Raw genomic sequence first — 26,687 nt, forward strand, 5'->3', positions numbered from 1 at the left:
TTGCATAAAAGTAGGATGTGGGATTTTTTCTAGAATTGCTTTAGCATTTTATAGTAGACAGTCATTAAACAAGCAAACACACACAAAAAAACACAAACAGAAAAATCTGTGGAAAAAGAAACTAAAATCCAAGTCTAGACTGGACATTAGGAAGCATTTCTTTACCGAGAGGGTGGTCAAACACTGGAACAGGCTTCTTGGAACTACCTTCAGAGGTGGTTGATGCCCCAAGCCTGTCAGTGTTTAAGAGGCATTTGGACAATGCCCTTAATAACATGTTTTAACTTTTGGTCAGCCCTGGAGTGGTCAGGCAGTTGGACCACATGATTGTTGTAGATCCCTTCCAACTGAAACTATTCTATTCCATTCTATTCCCCTTTCTCACCTCAGAGCCTTAATCACTGGGCTACACTCTGCTCCTAAAATGCTCTCCTTCTTGGCTGCGTAACAGCACAGATTCAACACGAGGAAAGGATGCCCCAGCCACCCCAGCTTTGGGCTGTTGCTGGAATGGAGAAGGAAGGAATGGGATTTGTCCTTTCCTGGGAAAGGAAAGATGCTCATTTCAAACCCTTCAGGCTGGGGAAGATCTAGAATCCCTTTCTAGGCAGCTGGTTTAACTACTTAATTTCCTTTAGTGTAGGGAAGTATTATCTTATACAGTGGCCTTGATTTCAGCAGCAAGTGCTGCTCACTTGGGCATCAGTGCCCTTCAAAGAATTCGTGCTCTGACTATTAAGCAGACAGAAAAGCATGCGGCTTAAGTCAGAAAGAGGCAAGAGATTCAGACATTCCTCTGCACAGCATTTCCACTGCATAGCAGCTTTCCATGCTAAACATGGGGACTTCTTAGATTGTCTAGCTCTTCCCACAGACTTTGCAGATAGCTGACTTCAGTATTAATGTCTTCATGCTTAATTTTCAGACCTTGAAAATATGTATGGAAAACATTTAAACAGGCGCCTTACTTTTCTGTGATCAAATACTGAAAAGGACGAAACACACCATCCCATCAAAACAACGCCAACGTGTGAAACAACTGCCCTTTTAAGTTTTCTCTGGACCTTCCTTCTCTCCTCACCTCATTTCTCTTCACTGTTCCTTCATAAAACCTCTTCCCTGGAGGAGAGAAATCTTACTTCTTAGATATCCAGGAATCTCAAATAACCTTCTGCAATGTCTGTATTTCATCCACACTCACTCCATCTCACTTGAAAACAGTTAGAAAACACCTGCTTTCATGTCTATTCTTCTTTAAAACCAGTGAATGGAAAACAAACTTAATCCATGACTACATTACTTTGCTACAGAAAAAGCTGAGACACTCTCTAGTATATAAAATAGGATATACAAACAGAAGAGAGACAAGTAATCCCACCTAAATATGTTGGAAAGGAAGCAATCTGACAGACACAAGACTGAATTGTTTTCATACAAACCTGTTACAGGCTATTCCTGAGAAACTGGGACAAACTTAGTCTGATCAATAACATCTACCTAATTTTAGAGCTTGATTCAAATGTCTCTGAAAGTGTTAGCTCATAAATAGAAGAAAATGTCAGACAGCAGCAGGGACAACTGACCTGCACATGGGACAACTCATGAATGACCACAGTTTACAGAATGTGAAGAAATACTAAAAATAAGTTATAGTTTACTTTAAAGTGATCAACTGTAAGTAACAGCAATTCAAGTGCTGTTTCATATATAGTTCAGTCATCCTTGTTAAGGTGTCCAGGAGGGAGGCGAGACAGCTAGGCATGACTCCAGCACTCTGCCTTTAATCCACCTGTATGTTGATCAGGCCGTTTCACTGGGCGCTAACACACATGCGAAAGATAAGTCAACACTTCGCTATGTCAGTGCTCCTAAGCGCATGTAAGAAGATGATATAATCCAGCCTGAGCGGCATTTTCTTAGCAGATACCATCTGTTATGTTCCCATTAAAAAGATATTATATAACAAGGTATTTAACCTTCTGTAGTTTATATTTAGTTATTCATGAAAGGACTTTGACAGAAAGCCTGTGAGCCTGTGAAACAAGCAAAGAAGAAACTGTGTTGGTTAATTTTTGTACCTTAGTAGGATGGAACATCATAATGTTAGACAATGGAAAAAAGACTAATTTATGGGCTAGCAAACACTAGCTACTGTGAAGGACCCTAAAAACAAGGTACAGGAAGCACAGGAAGAAAAATGCCCTTGGACAAAATAAAGAGCGACATGAGGGAGATCTTTAAGGTGTAACCATCCATCAATGTCTAAAGAAAGTTGAAGTGATGGCCTTTCACTAGACAATGACCGATTAATCCTTTTTTGCCATCATTAGCAGAGACAAGCATTAGAAAGCTAATGACATAATTAAAAATTCAACAGAATAAAGGGAATAAGCACTTTTTTTTTTTTGAGCTCTTCTTGAACTATTAGCTTAGAGCCCAACAACGTAAGATTTGCATTCCTGGGGGTGAATCAAACATTGCGCACTGTCACAATTACTTTGACATTAGGAGGTTAATAGCACTTTGTTGAAACAATGTTATAAAATGTTATAAATTGGCAATTCGTACAAATTGTGCCTTAACACACGTTTTCAGATGCATTATTCAAATGCTCCATCAGCTACTTGGCATGCCTAGATTAGCAATCTTTTTTCTCCACTATCAATTTCCTACCAGGTCAAAGCCCAAGAGACCTGCAGGCACCAAAGTCTCAAGGAGGAGTAAAATCTTTATGCTCAGTAGAGTGCCAGGTGATAGCTATTCCAACAAGGGGCAGTCTGGTAAAAACCAAAGATATTGTGTGTTCCATTTGCAGTAATTACAGCCAGTCAACAAATACAGTTTAGACTCATGGCAGTCAAGAGCGCCCACTTAAGAACAAGCAGGAGCACACAGATACTGAGTGGTCTGTTGAGAAACATCCTACTATATGAGAAGGCATTTTTCATAAGCATTTATGAAAATCAAATAAAGTAACAACCTAAGTGTTTTTAAACCTCTCTGAAAGATGGCACTTCGAAGTCTGAAACAAGAACAAGAGTTCAAAGAAAAATTACCTAAGCAACTTATTTTCTGGACAGAAATCAATGCAACAATTTATCACTTTACTAAAAGAGAGTAGCCCAAAAAATTGTTTTGGTAGAAAGAAAAGAAATAAAAAGAATTTCACAGACAGATAATATATTTTTCATAAGTCAGTAACACCACTCCAATTATCCTGAGTAAGAGATATGTTAATTTTACTTTTGTACTGCTTGTATCTTAAACTGTTAATGATTACTCTCACCTGATAATTGATTTAAAGCTGATTTTTTTCATTTATAAACAGGACAAAAGGATAATGATTCTGTTAGAAATTATGCACCAACCGGAATCTTGAAGGAACTTACAGAAAGGTTTTCTGCCTTTGAGGTTTTACAAGGTCTTCTCTCTCTATTGGCCTAAGCAAGGCCAGCCAGCTGCTTAAGTTCAGCACCCTGTCAAACTGCAACAATTATACTTTCTACTGCCAAGAAGCTCCAACTGTGATAAACAGCATAATATACTGTATATTAAGACCTTGACCATGTACAAGTGTCTACACCTTGTACAAACTGACATTATCTTATAAATATTTCAAGTTGTTCTATAAAGTTGTATCTTCAAAGGTTACAAAAAAGGAAAGCAACTATGATAAAACCAGTGCAATGTGTTCCAAAAGTGTTGCATTTATAGGTGTTTGCTTTTCACTTTCACCTTCAATCCCTTCTGTAAGTTTGGTGGGCTAACTTTAAAGGAGTCTTACAGGATGCATATATTTAAAAAAAAAGGTTGACCCTTTGGCTGTGTTTACCATACAGCAATGAAAGACTTGCTTGTTATGTTTGAACTACTGAGACTACAGAAGTTTTTCAGGACTCAAAAATGTGAAACTCCTAACCTCAAGTATTTGCCCGTCTATGAGCTTGAAGGCTATAATGCCTAGCATTTTCACAAATGAACTCACACTAGGAAAGAGCACTGTAAATCTATGCACTACACTGATCCTCTGACACTGGAGGGAATGGAAGCAGACTGCAGAAAGCTTAGTTAAGCTAAAGGAAGAGAAGCTTTTTCCAGATTGTTTAACCTTTTCAGCACAATTCAAATACAGCTGGAACAGCAGCAGCATTTTTCAATTAAAATAGCATTTCTCTTTAACTGTTTTCATTCACTGGAGAAAACTCTTGTGTACAGACAGCTGTAGAGACAGGTCATAATGGGGGAATCATTTGATACCTTTGTTTATAATGTAAATAAAAAAAACTATCACAGACAGAAAGCTCACATAAACATAAACAGAACACTAGAAAAATGCAAAGAAAAGAGTTTAAATGCAGAGTTAGAAGCGTACATGCAATGCTAATTTTGACCATCTGAGTGGGATTTGTCTCACCTAATTTTAGACATCTCTGACAGAGATGAGCTGGTTGCCCTGGGCTGCTCTGCACCAAATAAAGGCCAAAACGACCCCTTTCAGGAATGATTCACTGAACTTATTTTAGATGTCAACTGTAGAAATGAGATGAACTACTCCGTGTAAGTTCCCAAATCCTCCTCCCACCACCCAAATCCCACCTGTCAAGTAGGTCCAGGAGACTAGTAGGCACATACAGTGCAGAGATATGATCAGGAGAGGGGACAGGACAGGGGGAATACAGCAGACACACCACCCACATCGCTACTGCCCACCACATCATCTTACTTCAGTGCTTAGGTTTTGGGTTTTTTTTTTTTCCCCTCCACCCACTGTGAAATCCTTGGTATTAAATTTCCTGGGCACTTTATTCCTTGATGAGCCACTCCTATTGTAAAAGGTGGCAAGAAAGCATCAAATTGACAAACAGAAATGACGAGACTAAAAAGTACCACAATATTTCATACACATTCTATAGGACAAAGAAGTCAAACTCATTCATCAGAGCAGGATACTCTTCATTTTAATTATGATCTACAATACAGGGCACAAATTTCACAATATATATTTGACTCACAGCTGATTTTCTCCTGCTATCACTGAAAAACTGAACAATGTTAGAAAATGACACTTAGAAACTTAGTTAATATATAGTAAAACTGTCTAGTAGCACTAGTTGAGAAAAACAATAATATTCATGATCTCAACTATTTCTGTTCTTTAGCTGATTTTTTTTCCCTGCCTATATTCTTTGGTGAATTATTGTTACTTCCTTGTCTTACAGTTCTTTACCTTACTTTCCTCATCATTTCTATCTCACCAAAACTTTGCTAGACACTTTTCCCATCTATTTTATCAGACAGAATGGCTGTCTGTTTATTGTTTAATACTAACACCAAGTATTAGCACTATGGCTTGGAACTAACTTCTCTAACGAGACAAATTTAGACAGAAGAGTTACTTTTTGCAGAGAGGATGAAACAATGGCTCTAGGAGGCAATTTACATCGAAAAAAGTTCATAGGGTTTCTTGTCATAATAGCTACATCTCTTTTTGGCACAGGTAGGGAAAAGATTTTGGTGTGGTTTGTTTAAAAATTAAACCTAATTTCTACAGAATCAGAGCATGTAAGTTCCAAAGCTATATACACATATTAAGTAGACACCTTTACATTAATAAAATAAGCAGAGAGGAATTCTTCCAGGTTTACAATAAGCAATCTAGTTTTATCCATAACCTGTTCCAATATGGCTATGCTCCTCTGCTGTATCAACCATGCACCGAATTTTTTTTTCCTAAGTATTTTAGTGTGCTCAGAAAGCACGATACCACTGCGCACAGCAGCAGTATAGCATATCCCACCTTTCTAACATAGTGGAATCACATTAGATGTCTACTGCCAAATACATCATCTATTTATCATGATTTTAGCTAAGAGGTTCTAAAAATAAGTATGTACTTTTCATTTAAATAACTATACTCTCCTCTCTCATTCAAAAGCAAATAAGTATTTTTGCTAAAACTTCATTACAAATGATTTAGCCTTTCAACAAAACAGAAAAGTTAATCAAAGAATCAAGCTTCAAAAAGAAAACTGCAAATGGAGTTCACAGTGTCTGTTCTGAATCCAGATTCAGATCTGTTTGGATAACAAACCAAAAATAAAGCAAAAACCAGAACAAAGGTGGATTAATTAATCCAAAAGCTGATTAATTTGTTAGTTTGTCCACACTTCCCTCATCTGTTTGAAGGGAAAAATCAATGATCTTTACTCTCTAGCAAAACTTCCAGAAAACAGTGGTTTGCAATTACTTGGCAATCTTCTGTACCATACCTGCAGCAAACCAGCAGTAGGGAAAGCCTGGAGTTCAGATCTGTTTAGGATTTGGGGGTATTTTCGTACTGTTATAAACCCACTGATTTTTTTTTTTTTTAATTTAGAATCTGAAACTATTTAGATAAAACAATTGTGAGGAAGATGATAAGATAAAGATATTATCAACATTGAAATATGAGAAATTGATCTTTAAGGTATTTGGGAAGCAGCAACATGTTATTTTTAAATGACAGTCCAGATCAAACTATTTCAATTCCTCTGAGAAACAGGACCCTCTTAAAAAAAGTACATCTTCTTAAAAAGGAGTTGAATTACCACTGTTGTGAAGGAAAATCTGAATCACCAAGATCATCCATTAAAAAACAACAAAAAAGAAGTAGTACAAATTTTTAAAAATTCTATTGTAAATAGTTTGTATTAACTGGAAGAATCAGTTTAAATTTAGCCAATTTTTACAAGGAATAGGACTGGTTTTATAAGCCACTATTTTTATTAACAGAGTAATTAATAGGTCATTTCCAACACAAATTACAGTTCACAACATGGGAACCCCTGATTACATGTTTTTTACATTTAGGGAGAGTTCAAGTAGAAGTGAGAAGCCAATATAAAATCATAGTTACAACCACACATAGAATGGAAGGTCACAACATTTAGATGCAAGGGGTGTTACCACATAGTGATTGCTTCACTGAACAGACTTGCATAATAATTATAAAGACTAGAAAAAAAATAACGTAATAAGACTATTGCAAGTTGCTTACCAATATCAATATATTTTGGGTCCAAGGGAGTGCCAATAGAATTGCAGAGAACCAGCACATACTGTATGGAAATAAAAGCAAGTGTCATTACTACCACATTTTTTGGAAATAAAAGCAAGTGTCATTACTACCACATTTTTTGTAAATTAGTAAGCTGTACAAAGTTTTCTGTGAAGGTGCATCTCCTAACCCACATCCCACGCAATCTAATGCTGATCAGCAACAGAATACCATGACTGCAGTAAAAATAAAGCAGTGTAAGCATGAGAGCAATAACATATTTGCCAATTAGCACTATAAACAAAGCCAAGCACAAAACAGGAAAATGACCAGCTGTTTCAAGTGAAGCAGCAAATCTACCAGACAAAATACAATACGCAGGATGTACCACCAGCAGGGTCCACAGATAACATGCGGGCAAGACAGCCAGCGCCTCACCCCCTGCTCTGCGGGGCACACGCTGTACTGCGATCATTTACCAGCATGATACACCAGCAATTTCTCAGTGACTCAACTCTATCCGTTGCATGAACAGCTAGGCGAACCTAATAAACTGCACCAGACCCCCTCGCTAGCTCCCAGAAGTTAGGACCCTTGTTCTATCCTTTGCAGACCTCCATTTCCTTGAACCTCCAAGAGAGCTACAATGTGGGGAGAATTGTGAATAAGGCTATCCCTCCGCCCTGCAGTATCACAGATACTACAAAACTGATGAGTTTTGTTAGTTTTGCCCTTCTTGTAATCCTGCTCGGGAAGACTTTGATAGTACAGATACCTCAGATTGGTCTGTTAAACTCAGGAAGATGCAGATAAGTAAAAATTGACCTAGACACCAATGCTTCATTGGTGTTGTCGATGTATTTATTTTTCCAGACCTATATCAAGGATTAAATAGCTTTACGATGATTGCACAGGGAAATAAGAATGTCTTGAATGAGAAGTAGCAACTTTCACTGTAAAGTCTTTAGATTAAAAAAAATATATATATACAGGGCTGCCAAAAACTTGAATCACCTAACAGCGGTTATCCTGACTCCCCAGCAAATGGAAGATAATTAGTTCTTCATAGCTCTTTCACCTCCAGAAAAATTCATGTAATTGTGGTAGCAGACTGCAGCAACTGTACAGCTTACCCCTTTAAACTGTCAGAACGATAGCTTATTAATCACATGAGAATGGCCGAATTTAGGTTTTCGGCTACTGTATGAACTTCATTCTTTCAAAGAATAAGATCCGAACAAGGATTTCTTTTCATGAAATAATTTATTTTGCTGGTTCTGCCAATAAATACCTCTCAAAAACAGTATTTTTATTTCTTTGTTCATGAGTTAAACTCTCCACCAGCATTCCCAAATTTCTCTTTTCCAAAAAATATGTTATATGTTGAGCCTGCACCTCTGTAGGAAACCACACCTGGCTTTTTAAACTATTTATTGTTTGTTTCCATTATGTTTATATTAATTCTTCTCTGGTAAATTATCCCAACATTCACTCTTTAATCAATTTCTCTTTTATGGCCTTTTTACTTATTTCTGAGACTCTAATCAGTAGATCAGAGACTGCCAAGGGGTGATGGAGTAACAGTATCCAGGACAGAGGCTGCATGAGCTACGCAGGGCAGTGCCAGGACAAGGGAGTTTGCATTGTCTGATTTGATCAAAGCAGAAAGTTCAAGCCTTGCTATCGGTATCAGCATTAAGTTCTTCATAACTTACTGCCATTCACATCCGCTTGCAATACGCTTAAACAGCTCCTGCTGAAATTAGTCTTTGTTGCCCCATCAGCTATTGCTGTACATTTTGCCATCTTGAAATCACAATTCTAATGACCCAAGTCTATTGCAAAACAAATCTGTTTTTCCAAAAGCAACTCTAATGAACTGCTACCCAAAAGATAAGCTTGTTCACTTCATTTTCTAAGAACTGACTCCCCACCGTGTTAATAATTATACTGGAGCCATTGAGAAAAAATTAGAAGATGCTTATTAACTGTAATTTTCAGATGCTAAAATTAAATCTCTTTCTTATGCTCAAGAAAGTTACACTAAGTCCCTCCACTGTTTTTTTTCCTATTTTAAAAATACGACACAGAAAAATCTCATTTTATTACACTCAGTTTCACCAAATGGTTTTGGCCACGTATACCATATTTTCAATCCATATAACAGTACACCATTTATTACACAATCAAGCAAAGCAGCACTAAAGCATTTTTTTACCGTTGCACCAATTGACTCCATCTCATGCTCCTCCTTTGTAAGCAATATACAAGTGATACAGAAAATAATTCAGAAGTGAATGTAGTAAGAAAAACTGTTTAACAGTTAGCATCACGCTAACCGAACATCCATTAACCAAAGAAACATTTATGAGACCATTTGTCACTACATTTAAAATAAATAAACAAACAGAGCAGTGTGTAGTAACATGTGATTTGTATCACCTTAAAAATTCCCCTTTTTTTTTCCCCACTTCTGACTGATTAAATATTCGTTACCATTCTGATGTTCTGCTTTTAGCTTTTCTATGGAGAACTGTTCTAAATATTTCTAAAGAAACATTAATCTTGAAGGCTGCAGTCTTCATTAAGTTACTAATGGCTAAAAGGAGTTAAAATACAGAGGCAGTTAATCGGTTCTGCACATGTTTGCTTTTACTTTTTTGTTTGTTGGGGTTGTTTTTAAACACTGAGCCCATCCAAGTACCATTCTGTCAAATGACAACTGAGTGACACACTCTGAGACAGATTCAGAATTTTACATCTCATCTTATTCTGGCTGTAAAGCACCGACATGTGGAACAGAGCGTTTCAAGTGAAAGTTAGAAGAAAGACTTTACCTGAGGTTGATTTTCATCTGCTTTAGTTGCTAAAACACAGAAGTCTCCGTAAGTTGTTATGGAAATCAAGCTCTTGACATATTTCACATACTTCTCATTGTTTTTTGTGTCCCAAAAGACTACACAGTATTCTGGACGATCAGGTCGGGTATATGCATAAACAACCGTATTGGAGCAGTAACCCCACTGTCAAGAGAGATAATTTTGATAAAACCTACCAGTTACAAGAGTTCAATAATAAATTGTTCACAGCTATGAAAGAAAGTGTTTATTTCATATACACAATCAGTATTCAATATTCTTTACCTGTCAAGTGATGAACTGATTTATTAGAACTATATGAACACAGCTCCAGTAATAAGTTCTTTGCATAATATTAAACTGGCAAAAGAAGCGTTCCCATCACACAGAATAACCTATCGCAATCAGAATTCGAGGATCAACCTCAAAACATGACAAGATCTCACTTCCCCTTGTTTATTCCTTGTTCAGTGGGTACACAGAAATACCACTTTGATGATGGGTTTTGCCATGAAAATGCTTTCTCTATGACTATTGATTTGAAAACCCAAAGTTTGTTTCCCAAGGGAAATATAATAAACACCTCAAACAGTTCAGTTCCTGAAGCAGACAAAAATAAGCAATTATATTAGAGCACTATAACAACTCACGTTACCTCTTCCATATTAGTAACACAAGACAAACCCTCCCTTCCCCCCAGAAGAATATAATTATTCATGTTAACAAGTAGGAGAAAGGGCAAAAAGGCAAAAGAAGAAATGGAATATCCAGACACTGTAAAAGCCAAGAAGATGCATTTTATGGCATTGAACTGATTTAAATTATAGAAATAATAGAAATTATAGAAATAATGAAAACCCTTTCTAACACAGCAGAATCAGAAAACAGCTCAGAAAGGAGGTAAAGCTGACAAACAAAAGAAATATAAAGCAAACCACTTAAGGATGATGATGCAATTGTAGAAAAACTAATGCAATTCTTTGCATCAGCATTTACTAGAGAGAGGAGAAAGATTGTTAGAGAGCTGGCCAGAAGGGCTCCCACGCACTACAGGGAATGAAACCAAGACAAACTAAAGTATCGGCAAAACAACTTTTAGAATAGATCTATAGACTCAATGGCAATAAATTGTCAGAACCCAATGGTTTTCACTAAGTAGAGTTCTACAGGAATTCAAACACAATGCTGTGGAATATAGCCAGAGGAACAGCAGTGGGCAGATGGAAAAAGCGTTATGATTCTGGGAATCACAAATCAGTAAATCCAGCTTTCACAAAAGGTAGATATGTAAAAAAAATAATAATATAATAAATAATGGAATTAGATGGACATGGATAAATACAACACACTGGGCAGTCGTGTTTCTAGCCCTGGAAGTTGTACCTCATTCATTTATTATTATAATTTATTATTATTTATTATCTTTCAGAGAGGCAACAGGCTTGCGAATGAAGATGACCCAACTGATATGACCTACTTGGACTTTCAAGAAAAATCAAGCTCATTTTGGATACAGGAAGAAAAAGAAAAGGATTGGAATAAAGGAAGTGTTTGACAACGAGAGCACTACGCATAAGATGCTTCCCAAAGATGCAAACTGGAACTTACATTATTCTGAATATTCAAAATTTATACGAAAGGAGTAAGTTATGAGGTAACAAGTCACTAAACTGTAAAACACATTTGTCAAATCTAAAACTGATTTCAAGAAGTGTAAAAGGACCCCAGAATGCTGGATGATGAGGATATAAAGTGAAATCCGACACAGATTTGAACAAGGTAATAAACACCAGAAGAAATGTAACTAGAGCTATAGACTCTAAATCAGTATTACAACTCCAGAAAGATACCATGTAAACTATGAATAGTTTAAAAAAGATGAGCTCAATTCATAGTTTTTACTGTCATATTAATTTAGAATCCCCTTTCTCTTGTTATGGTAATACTTGAAAAATACAGGAAACCGGATTATTCAGTAGATTGGTAATGTGATACTTACACTTCATCTCCAGGTCATTAATTCCAATCCAGCCTAAGCTAATGACAGCTTTGAATCACTACTACTTAATGACTGTCACCTTTTAGAATATCTCATTCCTCAAAGGGAATTACTGATATAATCAGAAAGAACATAGAAGTAGTAATGTGCTTTATTTATTGAAGGACAACACATATCATTCACCAAAAAAATATTTAACATTGAAACTGAATATACCACCATCAGGTTAAGAGTTTATTTGCTGCAGAAATAAATGAATTTGAGTACATCTTTTTCCACTTTAAATATGCAAAGGGGAAAAAAAAGCTCACACATGCAGTTTCTAAAAATAAGGTTTCAAAATATTATTCATTTGCAAACTGTGCCAGATCTTGAAATACACACGGTCTCATAGATACTGAGGGGTTTAAGAAAAAGCAATAGGCTTGTGTTCCAGCTGTTACATGTTTCCCAGAATAAACATTAGGTAGCATTTCCTGCAAGACTAATTTCCAGCTCAAATTTCCAAAGTCTCTTCCAACAGATTTACAACAAACTATGTGAGATTGCTCCCTAGCAGATTTGTGTTTAGAAGTCCCTGACCAATGATTTTTCACAACCAAGTGGAACAATACATTTCAATATAGCTGCAGTATGTTCCTCACATTACACTCACTCTCTCTCTTTAATCACGGAGGTTACACGCTGATGATTAAAGAACACATCCTGTGCTGGAGAGAAAAAAATATACAATACCGTATACTGGACAGTAATCACTATTTTTTGTTAAACTGTAAATTTAAGTGAAATAGTCCTAACTCTTTAAAACAAACTAACAACAAACAAACAAACAAAAAAATCCCATACAGTAGACAAGATAAAAACATTATTTAGAATTAGCTGAATATACACTTGTAAAAAGTATACTGGGAATTGAAATATAAGTAGAAGTATGCCTATGAGGTTGCATTCGTTTCTACTGTTCAGGTTTCTACACAACTCTCCTTGTTCAAACTAATAATTCACCACCAAAAAAAATGACAGTAAAAGTGAGTCTCAACCAATTCCCATTGTATCAATTAGCCTACTCAGTTTAGAATCATAGAATCATAGAATCATAGAATCATCTAGGTTGGAAAAGACCTTTAAGATCATCCAGTCCAACCATTAACCTACACTACCAAGCCCACTCTAGACTAATCAAGGGTAGACCAGACTAAACCATATCCCGAAGTGCCACATCTACCCGTTTTTTAAACGCCTCCAGGGATGGTGACTCCACCACCTCTCTGGGCAGCCTGTTCCAATGCCTGACCACCCTTTCCGTAAAGAAATTTTTCCTAATTTCCAGTCTAAACCTCCCCTGGCGCAGCTTAAGCCCATTTCCTCTTGTCCTATCGCTAGCTACTTGGGAGAAGAGGCCAACACCCACCTCACTACAACCTCCTTTCAGGTAGTTGTAGAGAGCGATAAGGTCTCCCCTCAGCCTCCTCTTTTCCAGGCTAAACAACCCCAGTTCCCTCAGCCGCTCCTCATAAGGCCTGTGCTCCAGACCCTTCACCAGCTTCGTTGCCCGCCTCTGAACACGCTCCAGCACCTCAATGTCTTTCTTGTTCTGAGGGGCCCAAAACTGGACACAGTATTCCAGGTGCGGCCTCACCAGCGCCGAGTACAGGGGGACAATCACCTCCCTGCTCCTGCTGGCCACAGCATTCCTGATACAAGCCAGGATGCTGTTGGCCTTCTTGGCCACCTGGGCACACTGCTGGCTCATGTTCAGCCGGCTATCTACTAACACCCCCAGGTCCTTTTCGGCCAGGCAGCTTTCCAGCCACTCCTCCCCAAGCCTGTAGCGTTGCATGGGGTTGTTGTGACCGAAGTGCAGGACCCAGCACTTGGCCTTGTTGAACCTTGTTTAACCAAAGAGCAATGAAAACACTGGAGCCTTACCTATATGAGAGCCTCAATTACTATCAAATTTAGAATCATGCCCAATTCTGTTAATATTAACAAAGCATACACTTCCTTATTATGAAAATAAAATCACAAATTAATTAAAAAAGCAAAGGCTAAGTCATTCCAAGACAGACACTCACATTCCACTAAAACTTCAATTCAGCAGTGTTGATCAAACAGTAATCATGTTAAGCATTGATTTATGTATTAGAGAAAGCTACTTTTTCAACCCATTCAAAAAAAGAATAAATAACAGGAATTAATACAGTTAAGTGCCACATTATTACATACCTTGTAATCTGGACGAATGTTTGCAAAATATATGTAAGAATCAACAGCTAGTGCAATTTTCAGTCCGCTTCCCTCCCAAGACAAGGCAGATATCTGTTTGCCAGGAACTTTCAGTGTGCGCAAATGCTTTTTTAAAACAAGGAAAGAAAAAGATTCTGAATTTATGATAGGAAAACCACTCTAAGATACATAAGCAACAGTTTTGATAGTTGATGAAAACCAAACATAGATCTTTAGAGTACCCCATAATGACTCCCGAATTACAATACACATGCAAACAAAGGGGGACATATTTAACATGCATTACCATAAAGTGTTCTTTTGCCTCAATTCTTTTTTTATCAGAAAGGAAGAAAAAACAGGACTCAGTGATAGTTCAAACTTACAAAAATAAATAATAGATGAAAAATGACAGTATAAACATTTTTTCCTTTGTTGGTAATTTGTATCACCTTTATAATTTCAGTTGCTACTAAAATAAACACAACAGTAGCACTGATACCTGACATGCCTCAGAAGTTTCATTTCTGCTGAAAGTGTATTAGTCAGGTGAGATACAATGCCCTTAACTACAGCTGATAATTTAAACAAATAAAAACATACAGCTAATCTATGTCAAGAGCATACAATGAACCAGCTGCAGAGGTACACAATTTGCAGTGAGGCAATGGAGATTTTCCTCTTCTCTATTCCCTTTCAAAAAAAGTCTAAGAAAGGCAGTTAGGTGCCCATTTACAATGTAAGAGAGCAAAGAAATACACTTTCCATCTTTTTTTATGTCTTTATTTTGCTGTAGAATTTGAAGTTGAATGAAGGAAACAATTGAAAAAATATTGTTTTCAAAAACTATAAACATAGTCCCACAGAGCACTTTTTTGTGGGAAGCTTTTTTGTTTGCAAATAATATAGATGTATATAATAAAGGATACGTTAATCTACTATTTACTGTAAGATTTTGAATAAGCTTAGGCTTTAAAAAAATACAGCTTTGTACTGAGCAGAACACTGACACTTAGTCTTAGATCTAACTTTCCTTTTGAGGGCATAACTTTGTGGTAATAAACTGTTGTCAATGAACTTACACAGTTTAGTACCTATTTCATGCTTTTGATCAGATGCAAATACCAAGTCCAAATACCAGTCACACATTATTCACAGAAGATACCATCTTCCAAAAAGTTAAATACGTACCTGAATATCAGAACTAGTACAAAACAATTCTAAAATCTAAAGAATTTACTTCTAAACACTAGATACAGAATCTGGAACACCTGTTTCAGTTAATCTGAAGAACATTAGCAACCAGAGATGTAACATTATTGCCAAAACCTTTGATTCCATTTAATACTTTCAACTAAGGAAAGCCCTACAGATGATGTTGGATCTTAACCCCTTTCACAGCACGGCTCACAGCTCTATCCTTACCACAGTAACCCTCAGGGCTGATGAGCACTTCCTCTGTACAAGGGATAAACTTCCTCACACGCTTATACCTAACACTAACTTACTGATTTCCAGGTATCTTCCTAGGAGGGAAAGTGAAATTACCTGAAATTACTTTGCAAGGCAAGAGTAGCACCATGAACAAAAGTATATAGGAAAGTTGTCTCTCAACTGCTGAACATTTAACATCTTATGAAAAAAGACAGGAAGTACAAGAAACATTTACAAAACAATATCCCCAACAGACAAATGAAGATTAGAAACAGTTTACCTTTTCTGAGGTTTCTGAGCCATTGCGTTTACTGACACCAGATGCCATTTTCTCAGTTTTACTGATTCCATAAAAATAGAGGGGAGCATTCACTGCTTTATTTTACACTCCTAATCTAGAGATGCCTAGGTCTCTTACAGAGCCAGTGGCGAAAGACAAGTACTTCCAGATTTGATACACAGATGTTAAGTGAGCCTCTTAACTGCTGCCTAAGTGTTCCAAACCGCTTACTGACTATAGTCTGAACTCAGGTATCTGAGTTAAGTGTTCAAAGTTAGAGGCTATACATATCCCATTATTTAGCGGTTTATGAGATGCACTCGGATTATTACACCAGCCACTAACTCGCTGTTCTAAAAGAGTACCTGGTCCTGTGTCATCTTTCCAGATCCAGGTGGACAGCCTAGATACCGTAGAGCACGTTAAACACACTAAATACCTACATTTTGGCATCCAAATTCCACCAGTAATGACCACATAGACAAAACATATAGCTCAAATGTTTTTTTATCGTAGCATATTAACTATTTTTACCTCACCAAACGGAGTATAGAACTGCACAATGTTTACATCTTTATCTTGAGAAGTTGCTTTTAGGGAGCCTGCCACCGCCAAGACACTTCCACAATGGTTCCACTGAATACATACTACATTCATACCAGTGTCAATCAAAACAGGATCTAGTTTTTAAGAAATAAACATTAAGAATATGAACACAAGTAGACATTTTGGGTCAAGAGTAGCTCAGTAATTAGCACTCCACATTTTGTACATACTGTGGTCATTCTCATCTCTCATTATTTGACATCTTCCATTGTCGTAACAGACAGCAAGACAAGGACAATCTGGTTCAATGTAGCCTTCTGTACCGTGATACCAATGTATCCCAGCAATACTGAATGCTCCAGTTAAGTTCACCAAACAACTCAGTTTCATTTTCACCTAGAGAAGAATGGTTAATTATTTAAAAGTCACATACAACATGCTATTTAGAAGAAGAACTTATATCTCTACTGATACCTTGCAAAAGGCCAGACGTCTACGCAAAATCTTTTTCCTGTCCCAAGAAAAATTTTCACATTCCCCAAATTTTAAGAGTTTGAAAAACTTCCTTATTCAAAGCCAGATCAGACATATGAAGACATATATTTTAACTACAAAGAAGTACTTTAATGTTGGCATTTTTGTTCTTTGAAAAGTAACTGAAAAACAAAGAAAACAAACAAAAAAAACCCCCAAAAAAAACCCCACCACACACACACACACACAAGGAACCCCACTGGAATTTTCAAAAAAAAAAAAAAAAATTTCAAACCATTCCTGGCCACAAGATTTTTTTTAAAAAGAAACCTTTTGTCAGCTTTTTCTTGATAAAAGTATCTTGAATAATATACAGAAATAATTGGAAAAAATAAGTGTCCAAATTAGAATACCAATTAAGATAAGTTTACTTTTGTAATAATTAGCCCTGTACATCTGGTAACACAGGTAAGGGCTTTTTCTGAAAGATAAAGAGTATACCTGGATCACTTTGAGGAGGGCTACCAGGTAACTTGAAGGGAGCACACACAACCACACATATTGTTGATAAAAGGTCGGGGCAAGCAACAACAACTTATATAAAGAATTTCAGTAATTTACAGCACATGCTAGAAACATGCTAGAAACACCATGACTCATACAGTGGAAAGAAAGAAAAATACAGTGGAGGGTTAAAAAAAAGAAAATGGGAAGGGTAACAGATATTTTCTTAGGGAAGGGAAAGAAAGGAAAGGATGAGAAAATTCACTATAATAGACATCTAAAAGTCAAGAACATGGTTCCAAATACATTGCTCTTCTCAAAGTCAGTGTTTCACTGATGGTTAGCATTTTGTCATAGTTGTATTCAAATATTCCCAATAAGTAGATAAAAATAAATAAGTAAATCGAAGTTGTAGGAATGCAGCAATATTATAGTTACTTCCTTTCATTTTTCCACTTATTACCAGGTTTTCCCTGAAGTATGTAACATTCCTTATGTAATAAAGAATGACAGGAGCAATAGGAAAATAAACTACTGCTTTATTCTAAAAGCACACTAGTACTTTTAACATAAGCTTCATTTAATTTAATTATCATTCAATTTAGTATCACCATACATATTTTTACATCTTCAATAACTATTGCAAGGCAAAAAAGGATTAGTTGATGTGATATTCATTTAGCTACCAAGAAAGAAATATTTATATGAGAAAGCTGCAGCTGCGTAAATCTTGAATAAAAACATTGTGCCCAAGACATTGTCCAGTTCTCAGTACTGAAGTCCGCCAACTAAACAAACAAATATGAAATAAATTAAGAGGAAGTTGAATTTTTATGCCTGTTGAAGTTAGTACCTTTATTATACCACCATGAACTTACAATAAAATTCCCCTGATTGTCATAAATGTGAATCTCTCCATTTGCCATTCCAAAGAGTAAAACTTTGCTGTCGGAGGACCAGGCCACGTGGCACAGGTGGGTACCTTTCAAGTCTTTTCCCCAAATGCGATTGCCTGTAACAGGACATTGATTGTACTTAATAAACATACCACAAAATTAAAAATAGGATGCAATGTAAAAATTGAAACAGCTAAAGAAAGTCAAAGCAACAATTAGAAAGTAACTATTAATTGTATTTCTCTAGAGAAACAGAGCCACTATGTACATAATACTGCAAACAAAAGCTATGTAATAGCACAACAATTAGTAGAGCTTAAATTTTACCATCCACTGATCCAACAATCACAGCTCCATCTTCATATACAATACAAATCTTTTGTCCATCAGCATTCCAGCTCATACTTCGAACAACGGATTTGTTTCTATTGTTAATCATCTCTTCATACCAAGCACCTAGTGGCAGTGAATGAAAAACTGAGTTATACTTCTGACTTGATAATCCTCTAGTGGATTCAAGATACACACTAATCACTGAATTCAAAGACTAAAATTACTCTCAATTAAAAAGATTTGCAAATAGGATGATAATGACGTTTCTTAGCAATGCGAATTCCTGAAGTTGTTAAAAAAAGACACACAAACAGCTTATAAAAGTTACCAAGCAATCAAATTAGGTGTTCAATGAAATGGAGAAACCTGAGAATGGTCTGCTTATAAGTAAACATGAGATAGTAGGTTACATATGACTCTGCAATGTAATATACAACAAAAAGGTACAGAAGCAATGGATTTTGGAAAGGAATTAAAAACAAAGTTGTTCCACCCTTTCTGTAAAAGTCTAGCAAGACTACGCTATAGTGTCCCCCCGACTACACAGACATAATTATTGCAGTGTTCAGATGTGAGCTACTTATTTCCAAAAAGACCCTGACAAATAAAGAATCGGAGAGGGGAGCCAAAGTCCAGGAGGAGCCCTACAGGAAGAGATCTGTGCTTACATCATTTTAGAACTGACAAGAATATACTAGGAAACATAAACGAAGGGAACAACTGTCTTTGATAGGAATATGATTAAGGAATTTACTGGTTCTTTTCCAAAAGTAAGAGATGATTTATGTGACAGTAGCCACCACATATCAGGCAGAAAGACTAATCAAGTGATATTATTTATTCCTGAAATGAGAAGCTGAGCTGAGATTTTATTTGTTTCCATTTTTCATTAAACAAAAATCCCTAAGAGAAAAAGAAAACCCTCTATTTTCTTTTTCTTTCCCACATGTGTTGGAAAGTGGTTAATCTGAGTGAGAGGTTTGCTGGCTTTCAAATTAATTTAAGCGTACCAAAGAAGTACATGTATGTGAAAAGGTCAAGAACAATAGAAGCCAATTACAGCAATACACTGGTTAGTCATATTAGTTCACTGCCTTAATTAAACATTTCTAAAGCTTGTTTTTATGAAAGTATTTAATTGATGTTCTAAGCAGGGTTGCTAAGTTCTTGTAGTTCTACCAGTATGTCTGTGCTTGATGCACTTTGCTGAACTATTTAAATATTACAGTGATACCCAGAGCAGAACCTACACAAAGAAGCACTGCTTCTTTTTTTTTTGTTCAATATACTATATTCCTCCAAGGGAATAAAGTAGCAGAGATAAGAAAGTAAGAAATTTAGAGCAGTTTACCAAGCATATGACTAGGAACTGATATCTTCTCCCAAGGTAGCTCCACAGGACAAATGCCTTTTTATTTGTGACTACACTACAAAAAATGTAGGCAAGTATTACAATAAAAACTTGGAAACTGATTTAAATCTATTTTGAACTTTACAGTCTGCAAAATAAAAAGTCTGAAAAAGAATTGTAAAAATTGCTGGGGGAAAAAAAAAAGAAAAAATATTTCTCACAACATGGAATATTATCCCATCTCAAATTTGTCCTGTAGAATACCTTTATACAGCATCCACACAATGATGAGTCCATTTTGATCGCTGGTAGTCAGTTTTTGATACTGTTCATTCCATGTCACCACTTGCACAGAACCTAGAAAATGAAACAAGTTTTTTATTTACACTGTATAAATAAGTTAATAAAACCCACCACATCTGACTTAATCAACCTGGAGGTTTTCAGAAATTTGCACTGCTGACTTTGATTTAGTTTTAGGCATTCTTTCTGTACCACTCATTTCCTCTTTCAAAATTCTGCTAAACAGCTCCTTTTGCTTCTGTATTCACCCACTTGAATAACATCCTCTCCAAATTCTGCTCAGAATATTGCTTCAATATGCAAAACCCAAATCATAGTTTTGCAGTTTCTGACCACCTCTGATGTGTTAGTTTGGGAAGCTGACAAAACTCTACTGTTGTAAGAAGTTTTGGGTTTTTTCTTCCTCTTAGTATTTTGATCCTCAGTAGTGCTGCACTTTTTAAAACAAAATCTCCCTCCCAATTACCAAAAAGAGCACTTTACACACAATTCCTTCAGACCCATGAGTCTCATATGGGATCCTATACATAAATATTTGACTTGACTTGAAACATCTTCAGACCATTTCTAAGCAGCATCTTATTTCATCAGTTCAACACTGGATATGAACTTGGCCACTTCAAGCATCACACTCTTTCATGCCCTCACCGCTAGTCATCCATTGCCTCTGTATCCTTTCCATTTTTCAGCATTTCAGTCGTGAACTTTATCAACAGATGCAATCAAAGATATCCTGAACGTTGGGGATTTTTGACGGTAACAGTAATCTATTTCAGAATTGAAGACATCCATTCAAAATATCAACTAAATCAATTCCTCACAATTCATTTTTTGATCGTATTTAACCAGGCCCCTAAAATAACCTGACTGTTGGCAGGTTTCAACTGCAAATCCTCATAAAAAGAACATTTCTTTAAATAATGTAAGGATTTTAGCATTCTCTTCATATCCCATTGTACACAGATGATAACCATGTAACATTTCTCCCTTGAGAGTTTAATTCCTCCCTGTCTGATTTCCCTGCATTCAATTTTTACTTTCACACACTATCGTTCTCTAGCCTGTTTTCTAACATCTCTAAACTTTGTCTGTATACTATACTGCAGCCTACATACGTACCCATTCTGTAGTCTGTCAGTAAAGGGAAAATGAAGATATATTTCAGACAGAGATCAGGTTTGCTGAACTAACTTTGATTTCTTCAGAAGAAAATGTAAAGCTACCCATAACATATAAGCAAATCTCACAGACACTATCAAAAAAGCCAGGCTTATCCACACATGTGTCACTAGAAAAATGCTCAAGAAGGCTTTTAGTCTCATTTCTCATTTTAGCTTATTGTACAGAGGTTAAAATTTCATATATTCAGTGTAAGAGGAAATCGTTCTTTTTTTTTTTTTTAAAGACAGTAGAACATAATTGTTTCTTTAACTCAGAAATTCCAGCATCAACCGCCCCCCAGTTTAGCTTTTCTCTTCTGCTCTTAAGCATTCTTTGTCTGTCATCTACCAAGGCAATATGTGAACAAAAGTACTGGAGCAAATGTATCATGATCTCTTATGTAAACACCTACAAATACTTTCCAGTGCCATACAACTGATTAGCACTTCCAGATTAATCGTGCTGAAGTTGGCAATAACAAGTACTATACCAGCCGCACTGCACAACTGGGGAAAAAAAAAAAAAAAAAAAGGAAAAAGGTCCCTGTGTAATATAACACATACAATAGCATCATCCACTTAAACAGAAATCAATACTTCCTTCTCAGGATAATGAATGGGGACCAAGTAATTTGGAAAAAGCAAAACCTGAGCTAATACAAAACACAAGTTAGGCTGTAATGTCAAAGTTCACAGACTTAACCTTGCAAAATCCATAAGCAAACTTTAAATTGTAAGAGGCAGAGCACAGCTTGGTTTGTGCAGCATGCACTCTGCATCACACATACTGTATCAGCCAGGAGAACTGAGGTAAGGCTAGATCAGTTTGATTCTCAACCCAGTAATTCACTCACAGATCATGAAAGATTGACTGTAGATCTTTCATCAGACAACTTGGAAAAAAGATAGCCAGGCTGCTACATACCTGAGTTGAATACTGCTAATCTTTATTTCAGGCTTATAATAAAGTTACAGCAAAATTACTCTATCAACTTCACAAAATCTTGTATTTTTTTGAATTCTAATCAAAAGTACATTAAATGCCTGAAGACACTTACCACTATGACCTTCAAGAGTTTGATTCACAGAAAGATTGCTAGGAGCTGCAAGTCCCTTTATTTTTGCTTCATCTAAAAATAACAAAAATAGCTATAAAACAAACCTAATAAAGCATACACATCACTGTGTCTCTATCAATACTGAAACTCTAATCACTATTTACGTAGATAACATTACTTCACCTAAAAGTATGTAAATTGTAACTGCAGGATGAATTTTCCACCCTTCAGTTCAATGTGTTTGCTATTCGCATCTGTCATCCAAATTCATATACTTTTTATGATCTAGCAGTTTCTCAGGAAAAAAACAACAAAACAAATATATTAGATTTTACTTTTCTTAGAATGTATTTATTTTTTAAAAAAATACACAGCTTTCTCCCTAAAATAATGAAGATGGTACAGAACACTTAAACAAAATATAAGTTCCAAAATAAACTGGAAGCCTATACAAAAAGAACAAGAATGAAACATATGCCCTGAAAAAAAAGAAGCACTGAAGAAAACTTCAGCAGAGATAACAGACAGACAAATTACGTGTGCCATGTAACACAAGCTGGAGGAAAACAGTGTTCAAAAGAAAGTGACAGCACATTTGATGTTTATGCAAATATATAAATATCTATGTACAGATTTAAAACATATGCATATTGTCAAGTAACTTGTGGAAGGAGTTATGCTTTCAGAATTCTGCAGTGCGGTGCATTTTGCTCTTAAAAAAAAAAAAAGTCTTATTTACCTGTCTGTGTTTCTAATTTTAAAACTTTCAGTAATCCATCCTCTCCACCACAGGCTATGAAACCTTGATCCTTATTCCAGGAAATACATCTTAATCGAACATTACCAGGAATTGCAATCTGAAAAAGAAATATTTTGTATCTCTACATAGTTCTAAGAATCATGTTTTATTTTAAAAGTCTATTGGAACACCTCAAAGACACCTATGACAGCATGCATGCAAGATAAACTTAATTCTACGAACAGACCAGTACATGCAAAAAGAAGATAGAGTTACAAGCACTAGTGAAACTGAGCAACACAACACTTAAGGGAAATCTAACATATGCAGTAAATAATAACAACAGGACATCTTCAAAGTGTGCAGAGAAGGCGCCACGAGCAACAAAAGAGGTGAGAGGGATGACACAGTGCACAGGGCTTCCCAACGAGCAGGTCTGCAGCTGAAGGGCCACGTCCAAACTCTCCTGGGGGAGCAGTCGCATAGGAAACAGCTGAAGACCAAAGAAACCCCAAGGCCCAAACCCAGACCGAGAGGGAGCAGGCAGGACAGAGCAGGGCAGCACTCCGGGCAGGGACCAAGCCCACGGCCGCACCACCAGCGCCAGCAGAGCCGCAGGGCCCGCAGGCAGCGAGGGGGAGCCCCGAGGGTCCCCTCAGCGCCCCGAGGCCTCCGCGCTCCCGATCCCCGGGGGCTCACGGGGGAGTGGGGGGGGAGCGGGAACCCGGCCTGCCCCGAGGGCTGCCTGCCCCCCGCCGCCCCGACTCTTCCTCCGTGCCCCAGGAGCACCTTCTTGCACAGGTAGATGAACATCCTGGGGGAGCGGGCGGGCGAGGGGTGCCGACCCACACCGCTCCTCAGGGCAGGGCGGCGCGGCGCGACGGGCCCGGCGCGGCCTCCCTGGTAACCGCGTCACCCTGGCAACCGCCACCGGAAGTTCGCCCGGGCGCGCGCTCCTCTACTTCCGGGAGCGGGAGAAGAAAGGCCCGACTCACGCGCTGCCGCCCGCCTGCCCGGTGCCTGCCCGCAGCTCGCCCGCAGCTCGCCCGCAGCTGGCCCGCAGCCTGCCCGCAGCTCGCCGGAGGCTGGGCCCCGGAGCGGGGAGGTGGCTGGGGGTTTGCCCGCCCGGGCAGCAGCGGGCAGCACATTCCGGGTCGTGCTCAACTTGGGTAGAAAGCACCGGTAGTTCATGAGTAAAGGCCACTCTGCTTATCCACCAAGGGCAACCTGAAAGGTTGCGAATCCCGAAGCGGCTGCGCACGGTGGTTTTAGCGTAACTTACACCAACGCATCGCCAGGGTCGTGGTTTAGCCCCAGCCAGCAGCTCAGCGCCTCGCAGCTGCTCTCTCACTGCCCCTGCCCCTGCGGGATGGGGGAGAGAATCGGAGGAGTGAGAGTGAGAAACACTCCTGGGTTGAGATAAGAACAGTTTAATAATTGAAATAAAGTAAAGTAAAATAATAACAATAATAGTAATAACAATATACAAAGCAAGTGATGCACAATGCAATTGCTCACCACCTGCCGACCGATACCCAGACAGTCCCCAAGCAGCGATCGCTGCTCCCTGGCCAACCCCCCCCAGTTTCTATACTGAGCATATGGTATGGAATAGCCCTTTGGTCAGTTTGGATCAACTATTCTGGCTGTGCCCCCTCCCAGTTTCTTGTGCCCCTGGCAGAGCATGGGAAGCTGAAAAGTCCTTGACTAGCATAAGCAGTACTCAGCAACAACTAAACCATCAGCGTGTTATCAACATTCTTCTCCTACTAAATCCAAAACACAGCACTATGCCTGCTACTAGGAAGAAAATTAACTCTATCCCAGCCGAAACCAGGACACAGAGCTACCCAACCGCGGTTGCCCCGGGCGTCTCCGTTCGCCCAGGCCACCGGTGGCGGCGGCTCAGGGGCCATTCACTCCCTCAGGAGCTGCTGCTGGCGCCCGCGGCCCGGCCCGCTCGGTCACGTACACGATGCATAATGCTCGATCGGTGAGTTAGAGAGGGTGAGCGAGCCCCATGGCCGCTGTTACGAAGCTCTGGGACACCGAGCAGGGCAGGGGGAAGGATGGAGCCCAGGTTTGTGCCCGCAGGAGGGGTCAGGGGGCTTCAGCAGCCGCTGGGCTCCGCAGCACTGACTCCAAGCTAGGTTGGACCCAGCTGCAAAATAAGTATTTTCCATACTGAGGCTGTTTTGTAGCTGACGGACAGAAAAGGGGAACATGGGGGATGTACAGAAGCTGGGCTGTCCTGTGCCTTCTGCATCCTGCTCTAAAAACGCGCCTGCTTGACACGGGAGGAATAGGAGTGCCATGTCTCCCAGGGCATCCCCCTTGCTTCCACAGCGGCTAAGCACTCCACAGTGCAATTAGATACAACACAAACACTGAAATACAAGCCATTTTTTTTAATGTCAAAGGAGGATCATGACGAAGCCAAGTTCTCAAGCCTGTGTCTCGTCAAGTTTAGCGCGTTCCCCTCTTCTCAGAGAGGCTGTCTGGAAATGGAGAGAAATAGAACCAGCCATGGGTTATCGTCACATCATTTTATTCAAGTTACATGAACGTGCAACAGTGAGGAGCACCGGTGTCGTGGTTTAGCCCCAGCCAGCAACTAAGCACCACGCAGCCGCTCGCTCACTCCCCCTGCCCCGGTGGGATGGGGGAGAGAATCGGAGGAGTAAGAGTGAGAAACACTCCTGGGTAGAGATAAGAACAGTTTAATAATTGAAATAAAGTAAAATAGTAATGCTAATAGTAACAGTATAATAATGATAATAATAATAATGATATACGAAGCAAGTGATGCACAATGCAATTGCTCACCACCCGCCGACCGATACCCAGACAGTTCCCGAGCAGCGATCGCTGCTCCCCGGCCAACCCCCCCCAGTTTCTATACTGAGCATGACATCATATGGTATGGAATAGCCCTTTGGTCAGTTTGGATCAGCTATTCTGGCTGTGCCCCCTCCCAGTTTCTTGTGCGCCTGGCAGAGCATGGGAAGCTGAAAAAGTCCTTGACTGGCATAAGCAGTACTCAGCAACAACTAAAAACATCAGCGTGTTATCAACATTCTCCTCCGAAATCCAAAACACAGCACTATGCCTGCTGCTAGGAAGAAAATTAACTCTGTCCCAGCCGAAACCAGGACAACCGGGCATCCAGCTTTTTGACTGATGCCAACTTAGAAGCAAATACGTAAGACAGAACTGTAAAGCAAAGCTGGCTGAACCCCTCTAAGCATCTTAGAGCTGGGCAAGATAGCTAAAGGTAATTTAGAAAAATGCCAGTGGTCTGGCAGCTGGACTAGATGATCGTTGTAGGTCCCTTCCAACTGAAATATTCTAGTCTAGTCTAGTCTAGTCTAGTCTATTTTAAGCAGAATAAAAATAATTTAAATATACCATCCAAGAGATTAAATTTAGTTCTTTTCGTAACAGTTCTCTGCATTAGTCTACATTAGTTCTACTGCCCCAATAATTAAAA

General features: G+C 38.4%; 1 protein-coding gene across 2 annotated transcripts in view; it reads right to left on the reverse strand.

Annotated features, from left to right (window-relative positions):
- Positions 1–24,010, reverse strand: part of WDR35 (WD repeat domain 35) — a 45,700-nt gene extending 21,690 nt beyond the window's left edge. Inside the window, exons 1-12 of one of the 2 annotated variants that reach the window (XM_075707350.1) lie at positions 23,987–24,010; positions 23,198–23,315; positions 22,459–22,530; positions 20,202–20,294; positions 18,581–18,709; positions 18,236–18,369; positions 16,610–16,775; positions 16,368–16,513; positions 14,120–14,245; positions 9,874–10,059; positions 9,255–9,287; positions 7,037–7,097 (exon numbers count right to left, since the gene is read on the reverse strand). In XM_075707350.1, coding sequence (XP_075563465.1) covers positions 7,037–7,097; positions 9,255–9,287; positions 9,874–10,059; positions 14,120–14,245; positions 16,368–16,513; positions 16,610–16,775; positions 18,236–18,369; positions 18,581–18,709; positions 20,202–20,294; positions 22,459–22,530; positions 23,198–23,315; positions 23,987–24,010 — 1,288 coding nt within the window. The remainder of the gene's footprint in view (positions 1–7,036; positions 7,098–9,254; positions 9,288–9,873; positions 10,060–14,119; positions 14,246–16,367; positions 16,514–16,609; positions 16,776–18,235; positions 18,370–18,580; positions 18,710–20,201; positions 20,295–22,458; positions 22,531–23,197; positions 23,316–23,986) is intronic. The other variant, XM_075707351.1, reaches the window with a different exon arrangement.
- Between the last annotated feature and the right edge of the window lie 2,677 nt (positions 24,011–26,687).

Source organism: Pelecanus crispus, chromosome 3 (genome assembly GCF_030463565.1).
Source record: "Pelecanus crispus isolate bPelCri1 chromosome 3, bPelCri1.pri, whole genome shotgun sequence".
NCBI classification, from domain to species: Eukaryota; Metazoa; Chordata; class Aves; order Pelecaniformes; family Pelecanidae; genus Pelecanus; species Pelecanus crispus.